The sequence below is a fragment of the Podarcis erhardii genome (genome assembly GCF_964252035.2).
Source record: "Podarcis erhardii genome assembly, chromosome: 15".
NCBI lineage: Eukaryota > Metazoa > Chordata > Lepidosauria > Squamata > Lacertidae > Podarcis > Podarcis erhardii.
In genome coordinates this window covers 10,134,506-10,154,856 of record NC_138505.1, presented here as the reverse complement: position 1 = coordinate 10,154,856, position 20,351 = coordinate 10,134,506, and the positions used below count along the sequence as shown (strand labels likewise).

The window sequence follows — 20,351 nt, the reverse complement described above, 5'->3', positions numbered from 1 at the left end:
ACTTCCCTTTCCCGGGCGCAATATTTTTCCCACCCGAGGGCAAAGCCTCATAAGGCTACATTGTCAGGCTTTGGGGAATCAGATCCCTCCCCCGGTGGCAGTAAATAAGCAGATCAAATGAAAGGAGTGTTCTTACCAGTTAGTTCTTTAATAATCACAGCAAGAGACAAAGGAATGCATATCTCTCTAGAAATGGCGGTGCTCCCAGTAAAGGTTTACCCCTCCTCCGTCCCCATTAATCTGTGTTATTCCTATGTTGGGTATCCTGAGCTTGCTGCCGCTGCGCTCTCTGTTCTATCACTCTTGGAGCCCGTCTAGTCCTAGGCGAAGGAGGGTCAGGAATGCTGTCCAAGGACACTGAATCTGCCAGCTGTCTCCCTCCTGGTGTTTCCTCTTCTAGCTGTTCCTCACCCAGTATTTCCCAGCTTTTCCGCTCTGGACTATGCCCTTCTGCAAACCACTGTTCTTAATCAATACTGTCCTCCTGCCCTTGGGAAGCTTCAGGAGAAGGGGGCAGCAGCTCCCACCATTCCTCCTCAGTCCAGCCCCTGGAAATTGTTGGGACAATGTGGAAAGGAGGTGAGACTCTGCCCAGACCTGGAATAGGAAGAATGGAGGCTAGGAGATGCCTGCTTACAGATTCCCGTGTCCCTTCCGCCACCCCACCAAAAGGCATACATAAACTCTCTCCCTTTTTCCCAAGGCTATAATCAGACACTCATTTATCAAGCATTAAATGTGATTTGAACCCTCCCTAACGCAGATATGTTTTTCTGCATTCATGTGGCTGACGGGGTCCGGGCAGAGAGAACGAGGACAGGACTTGCGTGCTCCTTCTTGGGTTTTGTGCCAGGGGTGGGAGGAGGAATTGGTTTAGTTTATAGCTGGGTTAAGAGCTTGGAGGCTTTATTCTTGAAGTAGAGAGTGGCAGTTTGCATTTCTTAGTGCAGAAAGTATTGATCTGATGTGCAGAGATCTTTCTTATTCTAATTAATTCAAGAGGGTTCTGGAAGCTTCTCTGTGTGAAAGAAACAAGCAGAAGGTTCCTGATGTTTGGGTTATTCCTTCAGAGAAGCCGAGTACAGCTGGCTTAAACTGGTTCTCTTTTTTTTTCTGTCAAGAGCATGCTGACTATAAAAACAGGCCAGAAGGAGCCTCGGTTTCACTTTCTCGTTCTATCTCTTTTCCTTCTGGTGTGGCATTCTGTATATAGTGTTAAGGTTCAGTCTTATTATAAGTTATTGGAATTTTTAAGTTAAGTCTGCTGCAACTGGATTTCTTATGGACAGTGCCAATCCTGAATGTATTGGATTTGTGACCATTACGCTCATTTGCCTTCAGTAGCAGTAAAGCTCTGCTGGATGAAAAACAATTGCCTCTGGTCTATTTTTTGGGGATTCCTGCAACGTGTTTAAGTTTTTACTCTGCTAACTATACGCTGGAATCTGCTCTGGATCAATACTGAGTAGAATTCCATTACATCCCTCCTTCTGTATTCAGAATTTTTGTACTTGTGCTATTTTACATATCATGATGTTTCCATACTGTATCTTAAAGGAAGGCATTAATCCCCTTGTTTTGCATGGAAGATTGCTTGTTCTTAGGATAAAGGACAACAAAAGAACATTGGATGCAAGGGAAACTTCCCCTTAGCTGAGCCAAACCACTGGCCCATGCAGCTCAGTACGGGCAACTCTGATTGGCAGCGTCTCCCCACAATTTCAGGCAGGAGATATTCCTATCCCTTCTTGGAGAAACCAGAGATTGAACTAGGAATATGCAAAGCTGGTGCTGTATTCCAGAGCTGCATCCTTTCCCATCAACTTGGGTATTTTGAGTTTTCCAGAGAACTGAAAAGGAGGTTGGGAATAGTCTCCCATTCGAAGTGAATTATTTACTTATTTCCCACCTTTCTCACCCCTGAGGTTCCCTAAGGGTGCGTTACAGCGATAGAATACGACATTAAAAGTTTTACATGTGTTTCGGAAGAGATGAGGTAGGTAGGTGAGATAGACAGGAGCTAGTCTTTGGGTTTAGAAAGAGTGTTTGTTGCATAGTGCTAAAAATGTGTACGTGGTATTTCCCCTACAAGAAGAGGAGTTTGGATTTGTGTGACTAGTGTGACTAGCCCATGGTCACCCAGCAGCTGTATGTGGAGGAGCGGAGATGCGAACCCAGTTCACTAGATTACGAGTCTACCACTCTTAACCACTACACCACACTGGCTCTTGGTCACCTGGGTGCCACTAAGACAGATGGAGTCTCTTGAAGCTCCATCACCACAGCTGCCTCCGCCACCTCCCAAGTTACAGGACAGAATTAGCACCCTCCCCGCAACCCCCCACCCCCTCCCCCAAACATTATTCACAGGAAATCTGCCAGATATTTGGCAATTGCTGCAGAAGGCACTATTGTGCTTCAAACATCTCTACCCTTGCTCAGGCCAACCAAACGAAAGGGGGGGGGGTTTGACAAAAACAGTCATATGTTCAGAGACCCAGCCAAGATTATTTGTGCAAAGTTTTAAGATGAAAATCTCGTCAAATGATTTCACGAAATGCAGCCACGGGGGGAAAAAGAAGATGTACTCCATTAGGCAACAAAGTGCGGAAACGGATTCTAGGTTTTACTCGCTTTGCAGGGGGCTTGGTTGGAGAATGAACGTACAAGAGCTCTTTCGACAGGACTGACGTTTCATCTCCAAGAACATTTCTGTAGGTGGTTTTTTAAAATATATATTCCAGCCCTTTGGCTGGAAACTACTTGGCACGGAATTTGATTCAAATGGTTGCCCCTTCTTCCTTTTCCCTCTTGAGCATTGCCCCTTGGAGACTAATTTCACCCGAAATACATTTCCTCCCCCCTTAAGGTCCTTATTTGAGCAGAGCCACACAAGATGGATGGAGTTACAGATAGGTAGCCGTGTTGGTCTGCCATAGTCAAAACAAAAAATTCCTTCCAGTAGCACCTTAAAGACCAACTAAGTTAGTTCTAGGTATGAGCTTTCGTGTGCATGCACACTTCTTCAGATACACTCTGAAGAAGTGTGCATGCACACGAAAGCTCATACCTGGAACTAACTTAGTTGGTCTTTAAGGTGCTACTGGAAAGATGGATGGAGTGAGATCTGCTAAACCTGATAACAATCCCAGGCTAAAGGGGAGTGTAGAGATGATGTAGGATTCCTGGATCCCAGCAGCCCCAACCACCATGACTGGTGATGGGAGCTGGGAGCTCAGCAGCACCCAAAAGGCCACAAGTTCCCTTTGTCTTAAACCCTTTGTTTAAGACATAAAAGGCCTGTGGCACCACGAGGCCCAAACCCCACCCGATGTCACAAGTCTCCCGCTCTTTGCATCTCAGGCTTTGGGAAACCCTGGAGTTGTCGTTCCACTTCTTGGGAAACACTGACAGGGAAAGAGCTCACAATATATGGGAAGCAGCGCCAACACAGCCCCCCTCCTTCTCCCCCTCTGCACTTCCATCCTAGCCCGAGAGCCCATGAAAGAAAGCCAGGAAGCAGGTGGGTTTCTAGAAAAAGGAAAAAAAACTGGTTTATTGTACGAAAACATCTGAGATAGGAGGAAGCAATCAGCCCCGTGAGGTGAGCATGGTAAAGCCCTCTATGGAATGAATGGCAACTCAAATAGCAAGGAGAGGCGTTTTATAAAACTCGGCGTTTTATAGCCAGTGCAGGGTTTTGTGACGTTGCGGAACTACAACTCCCACCATCCCTTGGACATGCTTGCTGGGGCTGCTGGGAGCTGGGAGACAGGAACATGGTTCAAATCTACCTTCCACCAGCCGCACTCATGGATGGGAGCGGTCATTCGGCAACATTTTTCGGGTCAAAGATCTTATGGCATTTTTATGCAGCCGATGCTGGCCCTCCTCAGAGTAGACCCGCTGGAAGTAATGGGCATGGCTAGCTTGGGTCCAGTAACATTAACACACGGGTAGGCAAACTAAGGCCCGGGGGCCGGATCCGACCCAATAGCCTTCTAAATCGGCCCGCGGACGGTCCGGGAATCAGCGTGTTTGTACATGAGTAGAATGTGTCCTTTTATTTAAAATGCATCTCTGGGTTATTTGTGGGGCACAGAAATTCATTCATTCCCCCCCCAAAAAAAATATAATCCGGCCCTCCATAAGGTCTGATGGACAGTGGACTGGCCCCCTGCTGAAAAAGTTTGCTGACCCCTGCTCTCTGGATGAAACTGAGAGCGTTGACCTATCCAACACCAGTTGCAGAGAAAAGACCCCGTTCAGTTCCTGGTTCATACAGGCCTTCCTGCAGAGCGGGCAGACCCATCCCCAGGACTCTGCAGCATCCTGATCTCCCCTTCTCCCTGCTAACACCAACCCATCTCACGGGCGCAGAACATTTATTGCTGAGCGGGGGGTTCTGATGCCGACTCCTTGGGCCGCTCCCAGAGGTAGGTCTGGATGGAGTCAGCGGTCGACACGGCCTCGATGTGGCCCACGCCAGGGTCGGAGATGACAAACGGGACGTCCTTGTGGGACCTGAGGAAGAGGGCGAGACAGGAAACGATTTAGAAAGACAGGCAGGCGGTGTGCCGAGGGGGAAATCTGGGTCACGAACAGGGCCGGATTTCGGTTTGATGAGACCCTAAGCTACTGGTGGTAATGGGGCCCTTTATATGTCCAGCTGTAACTTTGTCAACAACAAATTGTCACTGGTTTTTTGTGTTGAATATATGCTATATGGTAATTTATGGACCTAATAGGTATCTAAGGGAAGTGGGTGGCGCTGTGGGTTAAACCACACAGCCTAGGACTTGCCGATCAGAAGGTCGGTGGTTCAAATCCCCGCGATGGGGTGAGCTCCCGCTGCTCGGTCCCTGCTCCTGCCAACCTAGCAGTTTGAGAGCACATCAAAGTGCGAGTAGATAAATAGGTACTGTTATGTACTGAAGTTCTCACCCTGGGCCAGCAGGGGGATACTGTAGATAGTTATGAAATGAAGGATCGAAAGTGATGTTCAGTGATTGGATAGTTTTAGAAAGTTGCAACAGTTACATTGTTCTGGAGCTCTCTATAAGCAGGCTGACTGAGCTCCTCAGTTCAGTTCTGTTCCAGCTTACAAATAAAGAGCTGCTTTGGAAGAATTAACAGGTACCACTCTGGCGGGAAGATAAACGGCGTTTCCATGTGCTGCTCTGGTTCGCCAGAAGTGGCTTAGTCCTGCTGGCCACATGACCCGGAAGCTGTACGCCGGCTCCCTCGGCCAATAAAGGGAGATGAGCGCTGCAACCCCAGAGTCGGTCACGACTGGACCTAATGGTCAGTCTTTTAATAGGTATCTGAAGCCATTTGCACATAACAAAACGTGTATTTTAGCAAAGCAATTGTTGAACTGAAATACAATTAAGAAGTATATTAATAATGGAATACAATTAAGAAGTATATTAATAGTGAAATAATTATTAAGCTCTAACTGTATGTAGGTTTTATTTTATTTGTTTTTTATCTTATGTTTTGGAAATGTGCTTCCAGTTTTTTCCCTTTACATTTTTCAACCCCCCTCCCAAGAGAGTTGGGCCCTAAACTATAGCATGTTTAGCTTATACGTAAATCTGGCACTGGCCAGGAATAGTTCTGGAGGGCACCCTGGGAGAAATCCAGGGAAATCTGCTTCTTCCTCGGCCCATGAGAAAAGGGCAACCGAAACGAGCTCAAAGGCCGGGCAGCGGAGTCAAGGCAGAGAAGAGGAAGACATTGGAGAAAAGGTTCCTACATCTTTTTGTCTTACAGTGGTACCTCGCAAGACAAAATTAATTCGTTCTGCGAGTTTTTTCGTCTTGCGAAGCACGGATCCTGTGCTGAATTTCTTCCTCAGTCGCTCAGGCTCCCCCCTCGCTTTCAACCGGCCACCATGACCGTCAAGTTGTGCTCGGGCTTCTACGTGGGCAAAAAGTCCGCCGCGCTGCTGGCGCTGCTCTTGGCCGCGCTGCTTTTGGCGCTGCTGGTGCTGGCAATCCTGTACGGGCGCTGCGTGCAGGATTTGGAAGGGAGAGGCGATGAGGCAGTGGCGGCGCCCACAGACGAGGCTCCCGCCAGCGCCAACCCATCCGCGCGGCCGCCCGGCGCCTGGGACCTCAGAAAAAGGAAACAAACTTGCAAGACGTTTTCGTCTTGCGAAGCAAGCCCATAGGGAAATTCGTCTTGCGAAGCAACTAAAAAAACGAAAAACTCTTTCGTCTTGCGAGTTTTTCGTCTTACAAGGCATTCGTCTTGCGAGGTACCACTGTATTTTCTTCTGACAGCTGTTCAGCGGCAGCACGGAGGCCACCTGGCTCCCACTCACCTGTTCAAGACAACAACGGCTGCTGAGCCATCTGGACGCAGGAAGGCCGAATATTCCAGGTCGGTCCACTTGCTCCTCTCAATCTCAATCCTCTGGGTTCCCTCCGGGAGGAACTTGCTGAAGTAGCATATCAAAGAAGCAGGAGGAAAGGGGAATATGGTTAGATCTAAGTAGCCCAAGACCAGCCCTGCTGCTGCAGAGAGAGGGTGTAGCAGTCCCACCTCAACACAACCAAGGGGGTTATCCTGAGGGGGTTTGGGGGGGCTGGGCCTGAGAGTGTTTATCTGTTTGCTTGTTTATTCAATTTGTATCCCGTACCTTCCTCTCAGAGGAGCCCAGGGCAGCAAATATAAAATATTTAAAAACATTACGGTTTAAAATAATGATGATTGGGGGGGGGGCTTCCAAAAACATACTTACCACATCTAAAACGTTTATTTATATTTATTTATTGAATTTATATACCGCCCTATACCCGGAGGTCTCAGGTTGGTTCACATAAAAGATCACAATATATAAAATCAAAGTAAAAACAATTACCTGGTAACACCCCCCCAAAAAAAGCCGCATTTTAAAAGGGTACAGGATGTTGATCAGGTCAGCCAAAGGCCTGGTTAAAAAGGAACATTTTTGCCTGGCGCCTAAAGGTGTATAATGAAGGCGCCAGGTCAACTTCCCCGGGGAGAGCGTTCCATAGACGGGGAGCCACTGCAGAGAAGGCTATGTTCTCGAGTTGCCATCCTCTGGAGAAAGCACATTCCCTCGTGGTTTTTAATTTCACCCTTGCCTTGGCCCACATCTATCAGCCATCTGATTCCTGGGTGAACGGGAACATTTAAATAAAAATCTGCCTGCAACCTGACAGCACGAGGGACAGGTGCACGTCACCAGGGAGGGTGTTCCACAAACGAGGAGCCACCCCCAAGAAGGCCCTGTCACCCATCAAAGCCCAGCAGGCCACAGCCTGAGGCGGCGCTACCCACAGGGCCTCCCCATTTTAGGACTCAATATGGTTGGCACGGGGGTCACCTGCTTTGGGGACTTGTGGAGGGTCCCGCCGTCTCACCTGAAGTGTGCCATGTGATAGAACATGGGCTGTTTGTAAAAGACATCGTTGGCCGCGTCTACAATGACAGGACTGTCAACATAATTTTTGCTCCAGTTGGGGCCTCCTTCCATGTCCAGGACAAGGTTCCAGTCCGTCCAGCCTGTGACGTAGTTATTGAGATTCTGCAGGAAGGCGGAGAAGAAAACTTGATTCGTTTATTAATCTTATTTATTTCACATTTTTAATGTACCACTAGGTTGATCAGATTGTATGCGCCGGCTGCATAGAAGTACTTTTCAAACTAAGGAAGGAAACCAATACATCATAGTCATACATGCCTCTTAATAGGCTTAATTTACGCATTAATTCAATTTTTTGCCTTGCATTTCCTCCCAAAGCCACCTGAGGGCAGCAAACAAGAAATGATAAACTCGTATTTTGGTGTTCTAAATGTCAGTTTGCATTTCTTAGTAATGAAAGTATTGATCTGATGTGTAGAGACCTTTCCTATTCTACTTAATTCCAGAGGGATCTGGAAGCTTCTCCGTGTGAAAGAACAAAGCAGAAGGTTCCGGATGTTTGGGTTATTCCTTCAGAGAAGCTGAGTACAGCTGGCTTAAACTGGTTCTCTTATCTCTTTCTGTCAAGCTCATGCTGACTATTAAAACAGACCAGAAGGAACCCGGGTTTGACTTTTTCTTTCTATCTCCTTTCCTTCCGGTGTGGTGTTCTGTTCATAGTATGCTATAGTGTTAAGGTTTAGACTTTTTATAAGTTATTGTAATTTTAAGCTAAGTCTGCTGCAACTAGATTTCTTATGAACAGTGCCAATCCTGAATAACAACAACAACAACAACAACAACAACAACAACAACAACAACAACAACAACAACAACAAATTTTTATTTATATCCCGCCCTCCCCAGCTGAAGCCGGGCTCAGGGCGGCTAACAACAATAAAATAATACAACATTCTAAAATCATGAATGTATTGGATTTGTGACCATTATGCTCAATTGCCTTCAGTAGCACTAAAGCTCTGCTGGATGAAATACAATTGCCTCTGATCTATTTTTTGGGAATCTGCTCTGGATCAATATTGAGTAGAATTCAAGGACACTAAACCTTGGAACTCCCTGCCAATTGACTGCCTCTTGGTAGGCACCTTCATCGTACTCTTTTGGGCACCGGCTGAAAACGTCTTTGTCTAGGCAAACCCAGACATGTAGAAGTTTACAGGTGTTTTATTTCTTTTTAGCTGGTTTTAATGATCTTTTGAATATTTTAAAATGCAGTGACCGATTTGTGCAGGGGTTACATTCTGAGACATTGGCGCACACATGAAATTGCATACAATTTGAACACCCGTCGAAAAAGCCTGAAAACACCCCATTCCACCCCTTTTTGTGATGTTTTTGCATCACCTCTGAGCGGCACAATGGGCAGTCACTGCGAACATACCAGACGTGCCTAAAACAGTTGCTGCCTGTACTCATTTTTCACTGGGTTTTTTAATCTATTGCTTTTGTATTTTTCGTTAACTGCGGAGAGGTTTCCTTCAAGTTGATATATATATTGGTATATACCATATTTTTCGCTCTATAGGACGCACTTTTTCCCCTCCAAAAATGAAGGGGGAATGTGTGTGCGTCCTATGGAGCGAATGCAGGCTCCTTGGCTTCAGCGATAGCAACGAGAAGCCTCCGAAGCGCAGAGGGAGAGCTCCCCCCGTGCTCTGGAGGCTTCGCGTTGCTTTCGCTGAAGCCGCCTGAAGCCCCCGGAGCGCAGCACGAACTCCCACTGCGCTCCGGGGGCTTCAGGCAGCTATCCGCAAACCTTCAGAACACAGCAGGAGTTCCCGCTGCACTCCGAAGGCTTGCGGATAGATGCCTGAAGCCTGGAGAGCGAGAGGGGTCAGTGCGCACCGATCCCTCTTGCTCTCCATGCTTCGCTTCACTGGAGAGGCGCTGCACAGTTTTCCCTCTCTGCGCAGCGCCCCTTCAGCGAAGCAGGAGGAGAAATGGAAAGGGCTCCGTTTCTCCTGCCGCTTCGCTGAAGGGGCACTGAGCAGAGAGGGGGAGATTTTTTCCCCCCTGTTCTCCCCCTCCTATGGTCCAGTGCGTCCTATAGAGCGAAAAATACGGTATATGTTTTGTTCAAACAAACAAACAAATGTCAGACTCTGAAATTCTACTAAACTTTTCTTTTTTTAAAAAAAAAAAGTCATTGCAGCTCGTGCTCCTACCGCAAGGATGCTGTGGCTATATTTGCTGCCACGGTCCCATTCCCCCAGCACCACACGGGGCTCCCAAAAATACGATCCTGTAGAGGCTTCGGTGGAGATGAGATAATACTTGGGGAAAAGGTGGTGAGTGATAGAGAGAGTCAAGTCGATGGGGGCCAGGAAATCCAAATACCAGTGGATGCCGATTCCATTGATGTAACTGGCCGCCACGGGGTCCTTGAGAACCTGGAAGTACACAAGGGATAATAAAAAACAGAGTTGTCAAGCTCACAGAGCTCTCAACAGCTTCATATTCTATTTTTAGCCTTTCCACCCCCCACCGGCATGTTTCTAGACCTCATGGAGGAGAGTGAAGGTAAGAGCTACAAATCCCCAAAGCAAGCTGGTTTCAGTGGGCCTTATCTTAAGTATGTGCACATTTGAGACTCTGTAAGGTAGCGGTGAGGGGTGGGAAGAGAAGTCTAATTCATTGTCCTGGGTTATGAAGATGGGAATTTAGCAATTGCTCCCCACAGGTGTGGGTAACCTGTTTACCCCGCTCCCCTTGAGGCAATCAGTTCAGACCTCAGGCCAGAGCAATCGGTCCTTCCTCCAGCTGCTCTGATTGGGAGAAAATAATAATAATGATAATGATGATGATGATAATAATTTATTATTTATACCCCGCCCATGTGGCTGGGTTTCCAAACTCGATAGATACCGTATTTTTCACTCTATAAGACGCACCAGACCACAAGACGCACCTAGTTTTTGGAGGAGGAAAACAAGAAGAAAAAAAAATCTGAATTTCAGAAGCCAGAACAGCAAGAGGGGTCGCTGCGCAGTGAAAGCAGCAATCCCTCTTGCTGTTCTGGCTTCTGGGATAGCTGTGCAGCCTGCATTTGCTCCATAAGACGCACACACATTTCCCCTTACTTTTTAGGACGGGAAAAAGTGAGTCTAATAGAGCAAAAAATACGGTATTTAGCTTGATCCTTCCTGGTTTATTTGTATCACATAACAACAACAACAATTTATTGCTCTGGACTCAAGGGATGCTTAGGGCAAAGCCATGACTGTCCAAACGGCCTCCTGGGGCTTTAAACGCATAGTGTCGACATGGCCTCAGCTCCAACGCCTTTAGCAAAATAAATAGGAAAACAGAGACCCTGGGATTTGGGTTCCACCAGTCCCACTCACCACTTCGGCCCAGTAAGGGAGCATCATCCTTTGGTCATCCAGAATGATCAGCTCAATGCCCTTGTAAGAGCTGTTGGCCAAGGCAGGACCCAGATCTTGGGCGATGAAGTCCCGTTGGTGCTCAGGGGAGAAGCCCAGGCACTGGAAGGGGTAAAAGATGATGTCGCCAGCCGTTGGCTCGTTCCCGGCCGTCACAGCCCAGAAAGTCAAGTTATACTTGGCGTATTCGTCTAAGAACCTGCAGAGGGGATTGGCAGAGAAAGTTAGCAGGAGCTGCGAGCCAAGATGTCGCTGAGGATATTACTTCCTGAGATTTTTCTTTTAAGAAACTAAACTTTTTTGTCCGTCCAGAATCATCCCATTTTCAGCTTCATGGAATGCCCACTGGTTTGATGAAAAGGATGCAATAATTTTGTCTATCTGCTCTCTCTCGGCTGAACATAACTTTTATAGACATCCACCATTTCATCTCATCCCGCCTTTTCTCTAAGAGGAAAAGGTCCCAAATGCTTCAACCTTTCTTCCTAGTGAAGTCACTCTTTTTCCTTGATTTCTGAACCTTTCTCAGCTCTACGATATCCTTTTTCTCCCCTGAGGAAGAAGGCGGCCCCTTGGTGCTGAATTGTCTCCTCGCGTCTCCGCCATTTTTCTCTGTTGTAAACAAAAAATCTGCCCTTTTCCCTTCTGGGGTATCCAAGAGCCCATATAGAGTCCTTACGTAGGTTCCCTATTGGTAGGAGAAAATAACAGAGGCCAACCAGAGAATATTGAGAAGCAAAGCAGCTAGTAAGCCTGATCTTTATTGATCTGTTGCAACAGGGTGCTCCCCTCACATGCAGGAAAGGAAGGGGAACCCAGAACAATGGCCATATATAGACTTTTGAAATTGCCACCCTATAGATCAAGACCACCCCAAGAAACATCATACCTACATCACAGAAATGGCGGTCTAAAACAGAAATTTGGGTGTTGTTTTTCCTGTTTGCCAGGTTATCTGATTGCCTTTCCTGATAGTCTGTCACCTATTAAAATGCTGATTACTCAATTCCTGAGACAATGGGAAGGCTCCCTGACCCCCTCCCTCCTTGCAGGGAAAACATTTGCCCAGTTTGGGAATCAAAATGGTTTCAGGTCGGTCTTCCTGTGCTGATCTATGTGCGTGCCTGGTTGGTACACTTATGAACGTTTAACATATATCTAAGACCTCAAAAGGGATGCGGGTGGCGCTGTGGGTTAAACCACAGAGCCTAGGACTTGCTGATCAGAAGGTTGGCGGTTCAAATCCCCGTGACGGGGTGAGCTCCCATTGCTCGGTCCCTGCTCCTGCCAACCTAGCAGTTCGAAAGCACGTCAAAGTGCAAGTAGATAAATAGGTACCACTCCGGCGGGAAGGTAAACGGTGTTTCCGTGCGCTGCTCTGGTTCGCCAGAAGCAGCTTATTCATGCTGGCCACATGACCCGGAAGCTTTACGCTGGCTCCCTTGGCCAGTAAAGCAAGATGAGCACCGCAACCCCAGAGTCGGTCACAACTGGACCTAATGGTCAGGGGTCCCTTTACCTTTACCTTTTAAGACCTCAAAATTCCTATCACCATCTCCCAGTAGCCTTTGCTGCACTAGCTGTGTGCTTTGTTTGTGTGCCTAACAACTTTATTGCTCTGCGGCTGTCGCAAACTGGTCAGCCATCAAATAAAATGGAACCAAACAACGTCGGTGGTCAGTGTCGTTACCTGATGAAATAGTTGGCCCAGGCCTTGTGGTATCTGTCTCCCGGCTCCCCCTTGAGGGTCCCTCGGCCTGTCATGGCCCCGTTGGTCTTCATCCACACTGGGGAGGTCCAAGGGCTAGCGTAGAGGGCAAGTGGCTTCTTGGCCACCGCTTGGGCTTGCTGAAGGATTGGGATCTAGGGAGGGGAAGTGGAACATCGTTTGTAATCAATAAAGATTTGGCCTGATTTTACCCAACACCTGTGTCGTGTCTCAGTGATTTCAATGCTCTCACACGGTTGCCAGAGAGAATATTCTGTTAGAATTCCTGCTCCGTGATTGCAGTCATGGGACTGTTGTCTTTCACATGACGGTGTATGTTTTGATTCCACAGAGTGGGAAGTGACGGAGACAGGATGTTTGTGTTACTGTGTTCTGTGAAGTGGGACTATTGTCCTTTGTTCTTTTTCTCTTTGCTGTCTGATGCTAGAGAGAGAGGGAGCCATGTTGCAGTGCTCCGTGTGTTTATATGTAAATAAAGTAGATTAGCCAAAATGCTGAGTTGCTGAGGTCTGTCACACAAACTGCGCAGACTCTGTGGATCCCTAAGTGTGCCAGTGTCTGTTGGCATCGGTCGCTGTGATGTTCGGGCAGAAGAAAGCTTTTGAAGCTCACGAACGAACGACCAGGAGGGAGAGAACATGCCAGACGGGCATGTTTCTCTGCCAGGGTCCTACTCGAGTGTAGGACAAGCTCCTGACACATTTCCCAGGTTCCTCTGGTGGCCCCCAGCTCTTGTTGGGATGTCACCATCCCTAACCATTGGCCATGCTGGCTGATGGGGATGGTGAGAGCTGGAGGCCAAGAACTGCAGCTCCGATCGTCCCTAACTATTGGCCAGTACTGGATGTGGATGATGGGCATTGGAGTCCAATAATATTCTGAAGGATACCAGGTCCGCTCATCTCCAGATCAGTGGAAGAGAGGACACAGAAGACCTGTGGTTCAGTCCTTAGGATCTGCCATAAAGGCAACAGAGCTGGCCAAGCAGCGGACTGTGTCTCTCCAGCTATTGTTTGACTACAACTCCTATCATCCACAGCCAGTATTGGCCAATAGTCAGGGATGATGCAGGGCTGCAGTTCAACAATATTCCTGGAAGAGTCAGCTGCTTAGTAGAGGATGCTGCTATCGTCAGAGCATTGGTCCCTTGGTCCGTCCAGCTATAAAATAATAACTAAATAAAATAGCTTGGTATTGTCTGCACTGACTAGCAGCAGCTCTCCAGGATTTTAGACAGGGGACTGGGGATTGAACCTGAGACCAGATGCTCTACCAGTGAGCTACGGCCATTTCTCTTTTATCTTATAAGATGGCATTCGGGGTCCAAAGTGGAGCCTGAGAGTCTTGAGCTAAGGTTTATTAGTTAGTCAAGGACTAGCTGGTCTCCCCCTAAGCACAAATGAAACGGGTTCACATTAAAAAGCAAACCGAATCCACTTTCTCCCCTGGGAATGGGCCTAAATCTTTATCCTGGGGATTGGCAAATCCCTTCACCTTCATTTTGGTGTCTTCTTCCGTCAGGCTGAAGTTTTTCAGCTCAAAGTCGTCCTCCGAATCGTCGTACGTATAGAGCCTCACGGAGAAATCGCAGCTCGCCATGGGGACGCGGACCAAGGTGTATTCGATCCCTTGGAGAAAGTGGAGCCAATGGCAGACAGAGCAGGGTTACTCCCAGGAATAGGGCTCACTGAGGAAATTTTTTTGGGGGGGGGGGTCCTTCCACATTTCAAAGTCAATTCACCTGATCCGCAAATTAATGTGTAAATTGGACAAAGTCTGATTTGGAACCCACACGCCTAACAAATTCTGTTGGATTTTTGGAGGCGATGAGTGTGGCTATTATTACTTGTTCAATTTCTTTCCTGCCCTGCACCGTGGGGTCCTAGGGAAGGTCACAATGATGTAAAACCAGTCCTTTTTTTCTTTAAAAAAATGTTTAGGGGTACTCTCATTTTGACTCAAGAAAACCACCATTTTATGGTTCAAATCAGGGAAAATAAATGCAGTAAATGGAGAAAAGCACAAAGAGTCACAAAATGTTTAAGGGTATGTGTGCCCCCGTGTCCCCTCAGAAAAAAGCACTGTGTAAAACTATAATATTTTAAATCAGTTTAAAACAACCAAGAGAATAGACTGGGCCCTAATATAGATAAGAGAGAGGGGGGGAAAACAGATCGCTAGATAGACAGATTGAGACAGATTGAAACTCAAGAGTTTGAGCATTAGGGTAGTTAGTGAGTTAGAAAGAATTAGAGAGCGAGTTAAACAGTGTTAGACAGCAATTGCACCACAAGCTGAAAAAAAATTGAGGCAAATCTTCCTGGGAGTTATGGTACAGGACAAGGCAACATCCTTGCTAAGGACATTGTATGGGGATGCCCTCTGGGGTCACGTGCGATTTTTATGTACAGTGGTACCTCGGGTTACATACGCTTCAGGTTACAGAGTCCGCTAACCCAGAAATAGTAGGTAGCCGTGTTGGTCTGCCATAGTCAAAACAAAATAAAAAAATTCCTTCCAGTAGCACCTTAAAGACCAACTAAGTTAGTTCTAGGTATGAGCTTTCGTGTGCATGCACACGAAAGCTCATACCTAGAACTAACTTAGTTGGTCTTTAAGGTGCTACTGGAAGGAATTTTTTTATTTTGTCCAGAAATAGTACCTCGGGTTAAGAACTTTGCTTCAGGATGAGAAGAGAAATCACGTGGCAGTGGCAGTGGGAGGCCCCATTAGCTAAAGTGGTATACCTCAGGTTAAGAACAGTTTCAGGTTAAGAACAGACCTCCAGAACGAATTAAGTTCTTAAACCGAGGTACCACTGTATAAGGAAAGGAAGAAAACCCTAGTGCAATTGCACCTTCCAGACACAAGATGGCAATATCATGAAGACTGCAGGGAGCCCCATGGTTTGCAGCAGCTTAAAAATATATATATATTTACTGTGGGAGGATGAGGGGCAGGGGAAGAAGCAGGTGGAAAAAGTACAGTGAGGACTGAGCATAACTGCTTAGAGTAGTAAAGGATGAATCTGTCCCCATTCTCATTTCCCCATTCTCAGGCTCCATCTGCAACTGTACATTTGAACCAGCATCCTGCCACTTTGAACACCACTTCCCCCAGAGGATTCTGGGAATTGTAGTTTATTGCTGAGAGTTGACAGAAGGAGGCCCCTGTTTTCATCGCAGAACTACCATTCCCAGAGTTCCCTGTGAAGAAGGTTTGGACCAGGCATAGGCAAACTCGGCCCTCCAGATGTTTTGGTCCTTTTAGCTAGGGATGATGGGAGTTGTAGTCCCAAAACATCTGGAGGGCCGAGTTTGCCTATGCCTGGGTTTGGACTGTTACACCAACTCTGGGACTTGTCAGTTTCCTTGAGGTTCGCCAACGTTTTTGCTCTTCTGCCTTCCACACCGGAATAGCAGAGGAGCAGAACCAGCGGAGTAAGTTGGCAACCCAGCTGCTACTACCCACCTCTTGGCAACTTACCTTGTTCTGAGAAATAGGATTTGAGGAGATTTGTCTGAGCCTTTGGAGAAAGCGCCAGGATATTGATGGCCGCCGAATCTGTCAAGGCCCCACCAAAGCCCTTGATTTTTTGATATTTCTGGGATGTCTTGATCTTCAGAGTGAGGGTTTCTATAGTGAGGGAAGAAGGTGGCTTAGATTGCATAGCACTGTTTGCTTAATTCCTAGCGGATGCTGCTACTTTAGGGTAGGGATGGGCTAAATATGTCCATTGCAGTTTCCCCTCTCTTTCTTATTTTTTCCAGTCTTAAATTCTACATTTCCACATCAGTCAGTCAGTCATTTATTTATTTAGTTACTTTGATTAAATTTTCAAAATTTAACAAAAATAACAAACAAACAACAGCAAATGCAACAACAACCACAAAGAAAAATATACACAAAAAGAATATCAAATCCATAATAAGGGATTCTCTGAATCCCTTTGACTTCCCTCCCTACCCCGCCCTGGTTCCTTAAATTTTCTTTTCAGCCGCATACCATTTCTACTCCAAATTATTATTATTTACCTCAAATTTCCTGTGCTATTTCTAAAATTTATTTATTTTTTAAAGCCCCCACGAAAATACACCAGCATTTTAGTGCGAATTTCTCCTAATGTAGACGAGCAGTAGCCGCACAGCAAGTGACAGTAGAGCTCCTTGCAGATAAACATCTATTTATTACACACCAGGTAGCCATATTTGAGCTGGCAGTCAAGAATGTGAATTCCAGCTATGTGAATGGACTCCAATCTTAAGTCTTAATGTTGTAAATTTCTTTTTGTTTATGTTGTAAACTGCTATAGGTTACGTGTATGATTTTAGATGGAAGTTCCCTCTTGTCATCAATTGTAAAGGCTTTTGACTATATATAATAAAAATTGATTGAATGTACTACCAGTACTCCCAACAATTCTCGAAAGCTTGGCCTCATCAATAAGATTTGGGGGAACCTAGGCTCAAATCTCTTCTCTGCTACAATGCTGTCACTGAGACCACACCCACACCAGACATTTAAAGCACTCTTTTATTACTTTAGACTTCAAGTACAGTGGTGCCTCGCAAGACGAAAAACCCGCTAGACGGGTTTTGGAGGTGCTTCGCAAGATGAATTTCCCTATGGGCTTGCTTCGCAAGACAAAAACGTCTTGCAAGTTTTTCCGACTTTTTCCCCTTCCCCCCCTTTTTTCTAAGTCGCTAAGCTGCTAATAGCCGCTAATAGCCGCTAATAGCCGCTAATAGCCGCTAAGCCCCTAATCGGCTAATCGGGTTGCTTCGCAAGACGAAAAAACCGCTAGACGAAGAGACTCGCGGAACGGATTATTTTCCTCTTGCGAGGCACCACTGTAAATGCTCTGTAATAATTGCCACGATTTCTATACGTATAATAAAAATGTAAGAATGTCACCAGGCTGCAGTTCCCTTGGCCACAGAGAGGTGCTGCTGCAAACTACAACATGATGAGAAAGCAGCCATTCTCAGAGTGCTTTAAAAATCTCTCTCTCTTCCAGAGGAACTTTGGGAATTTGGACTTTGTGGGGGAAATAGGGGGTCTCCTACTTTCAGCACCTTAACAAACTATACTTTCCAGGAGTCTTTGGGTGCAGATGTGTACTTTGGACCAGTCATAGAATGACAGAGCTGGAAGAGTTCCTGATGATCATCTCGTCTAATCCAGGCTTCCTCAACCTCGGCCCTCCAGATGTTTTTGGCCTACAACTCCCATGATCCCTAGCTAGCAGGACCAGTGGTCAGGGATGATGGGAATTGTAGTCTCAAAACATCTGGAGGGACGAGGTTGAGAAAGCCTGGTCTAACCCTTTCTCATTGCAGGATCTGCAATGTGGGATTCAACCAGGGTACCCCCTGAGACATAATCATCCTGCCTCTTCTTCATTTTTTTAAAATTTATTATTTTTTATACCCTGCCCATCTGGCTGAGTTTCCCCAGCCACTATGGCTGGCTTCCAATTGAGTGTTAAAAACAATACAGCATTAAGTATTAAAAACTTCCCTAAACAGGGCTGCCTTCAGATGTCTTTTAAAGATAGGATAGTTGCTTATTTCCTTCACATCTGATGGGAGGGCGTTCCACAGGGTGGGCACCACTACCGAGAAGGCCCTCTGCCTGGTTCCATGTAACCTCACTTCTTGCAATGAGGGAACCGCCAGAAGGCCTTCGGCGCTGGATCTCAGTGTCCGGGGTAGAACGATGGGGGTGGAGATGCTCCTTCAGGTATACTGGACTGGGGCCGTTTAGGGCTTTAAAGGTCAGCATCAACACTTTGAATTGTGCTTGGAAATGTACTGGGAGCCAATGTAGGTCTTTCAAGACCAGTGTTATGTGGTCTCGGCGGCCGCCCCCAGTCACCAGGCTAGCTGCCGCATTCTGGATTAATTGCAGTTTCCGGTTCGCCTTCAAAGGTAGCCCCACGTAGAGCGCATTGCAGTAGTCCAAGCGGGAGATAACCAGAGCATGCACCACTCTGGCAAGACAGTCCGCGGGCAGGTAGGGTCTCAGCCTGCGTACCAGATGGAGCTGGTAGACAGCTGCCCTGGACGCAGAATTGACCTGCGCCTCCATGGACAGCTGTGAGTCCAAAATGACTCCCAGGCGACGCACTCGGTCCTTCAGGGGCACAGTTACCCCACTCAGGACCAGGGAGTCCCCCACACCAGCCCACCCCCTGGCTCCCAAGAACAGTACTTCTGTCTTGTCAGAATGACTCTGGAGAAGAAGACCCCACCCCCTCACCCCATGGCAGGCAGCTCCACTGTAATACAAGTAATGCCCTTAGGAAGCTATACTTCCTTCAGTGCATCAGCCCTTCGGGTATCTGAAGTCTCCCCTTAACTTTCCCTTCTCCAGCCACCATATCTCAGTCCTGCCTACCTCACAGGGTCGTTGTGAGGTTAAAATGGAGTGTGTAAGCTTAATTTTATTGGAGAAAGGTTAGGATATATATAGAGAGAGGAAGACTCCTTGGAGGTAGATCTAAAAAAGTAGACAAACCCACCTTTTCCTGGAGGGTCATTGTGCAGGGCTCCTTCACTGCGCTCCACACGCGACCCGGCTTTGTTGCTTTCATACTTGACGTAGGAACCCAGAGGAAGGAGGGAGACAGGCTCCAAGGTGTCACAGTAGTTAGCCCCACATTCACACACCAACGAGCCGTGCCCAAAATTCCTGGCAGAACATGGACGGCCTCCTGGGGAAAGGAAGGGAAAATCTGGCTTTTTTGTTGTTGTTCCAGTTCTGGGAAGCGGAGAGGTAAGTCAGGAAGAGATCAATGAGGCCTCTCAGCAGGAAAGCTTTGCCGAATCAGTAGCCACACAAAGCCGTATGCGCTAGAACAATTGCAATTTATTTCTATGCATATAATAAAAATGTAAGCATGTCATCACACTGCAGTTGGCTTGACCACAGACAGGTGGCGCTATGAAATACAGCATGACAAGAGGCTGTGGGTGGCTGGTCTGGGCAAGTGTCAGAGGGACAACCATGATAGGAATAGAAATGGCTTTTCCCCGATAGGAGGAAACATCTGGGCCACCTCATTGGTCTGTGATGTCGCAGTTGGGAGAGTGGGGGTGAAGTTATGGCAAGCACAGAAAGCTGGTATAGTTAGAAAGCTAAAGAATGGCCAATGGTGGCTGAGCCTTGGATTATATTTCCAGAACCAAAAGTGCTTCTAAAAGGGTGTTCATTGTGGGATAATCAGTGCTCCTCATACCTGCAATTCTTTGCAGTGCCCACATCAGCCCACATCCTTCCTCCCCGATTACTCCCAATTTATCCTTTCTGGGAAGTGGGGTGGGGAGTTGATATTTTTTGTTAATAAAACAGCCCGGTAGCCAATGACCCATCTTGCTTCTGCAATATTCAGCCTCCATCGGAAAGCCCCTCTTTGCCATCCAGCACCACAATGACTGAGCAACACCTTTCGTCACCACAGGTAGACTGCCTCTGGGTGTGGATGCTCTACTTAGACCTCAAACGGGGCAGGGGGAGGTCATTGGCACATCTTCTGGTTGCAAGGCTCTTGGTTGGTAAGGCCAGGCTTGATTGTAATCGTAAACCTTCGGTCGAATATCGCTCACCTGTCACAGCAACCGTCAGCTGGAAAAGCAGAAAGCAAACAACGGCCCCTTTCCACATGGTTTCACAGCCAGATGCAGTAAATGCTGCTGCCGGGAAAGATGGTCCTGAAACAAAAATAAAGGGGGGGGGGCGTGTTCAGTCATGATTTCAAGGCTCATCATTTATAACCTCATGG

The 20,351-nt window shown here is 47.0% G+C and overlaps 1 protein-coding gene across 1 annotated transcript in view; it reads right to left on the bottom strand.

The window, feature by feature from the left end:
* Nucleotides 1-3,534: 3,534 nt before the first annotated feature.
* GBA1 (glucosylceramidase beta 1) overlaps nt 3,535-20,351 on the bottom strand; it is a 28,811-nt gene continuing 11,994 nt past the window's right edge. Inside the window, exons 2-11 of the mRNA XM_081841072.1 lie at nt 20,176-20,280; nt 19,092-19,283; nt 16,055-16,204; nt 14,063-14,196; nt 12,530-12,702; nt 10,801-11,038; nt 9,622-9,846; nt 7,395-7,558; nt 6,329-6,445; nt 3,535-4,524 (exon numbers count right to left, since the gene is read on the bottom strand). Of these exons, the coding sequence (XP_081697198.1) occupies nt 4,386-4,524; nt 6,329-6,445; nt 7,395-7,558; nt 9,622-9,846; nt 10,801-11,038; nt 12,530-12,702; nt 14,063-14,196; nt 16,055-16,204; nt 19,092-19,283; nt 20,176-20,233 (1,590 nt within the window). The 5' untranslated portion in view covers nt 20,234-20,280 and the 3' untranslated portion in view covers nt 3,535-4,385. The remainder of the gene's footprint in view (nt 4,525-6,328; nt 6,446-7,394; nt 7,559-9,621; nt 9,847-10,800; nt 11,039-12,529; nt 12,703-14,062; nt 14,197-16,054; nt 16,205-19,091; nt 19,284-20,175; nt 20,281-20,351) is intronic.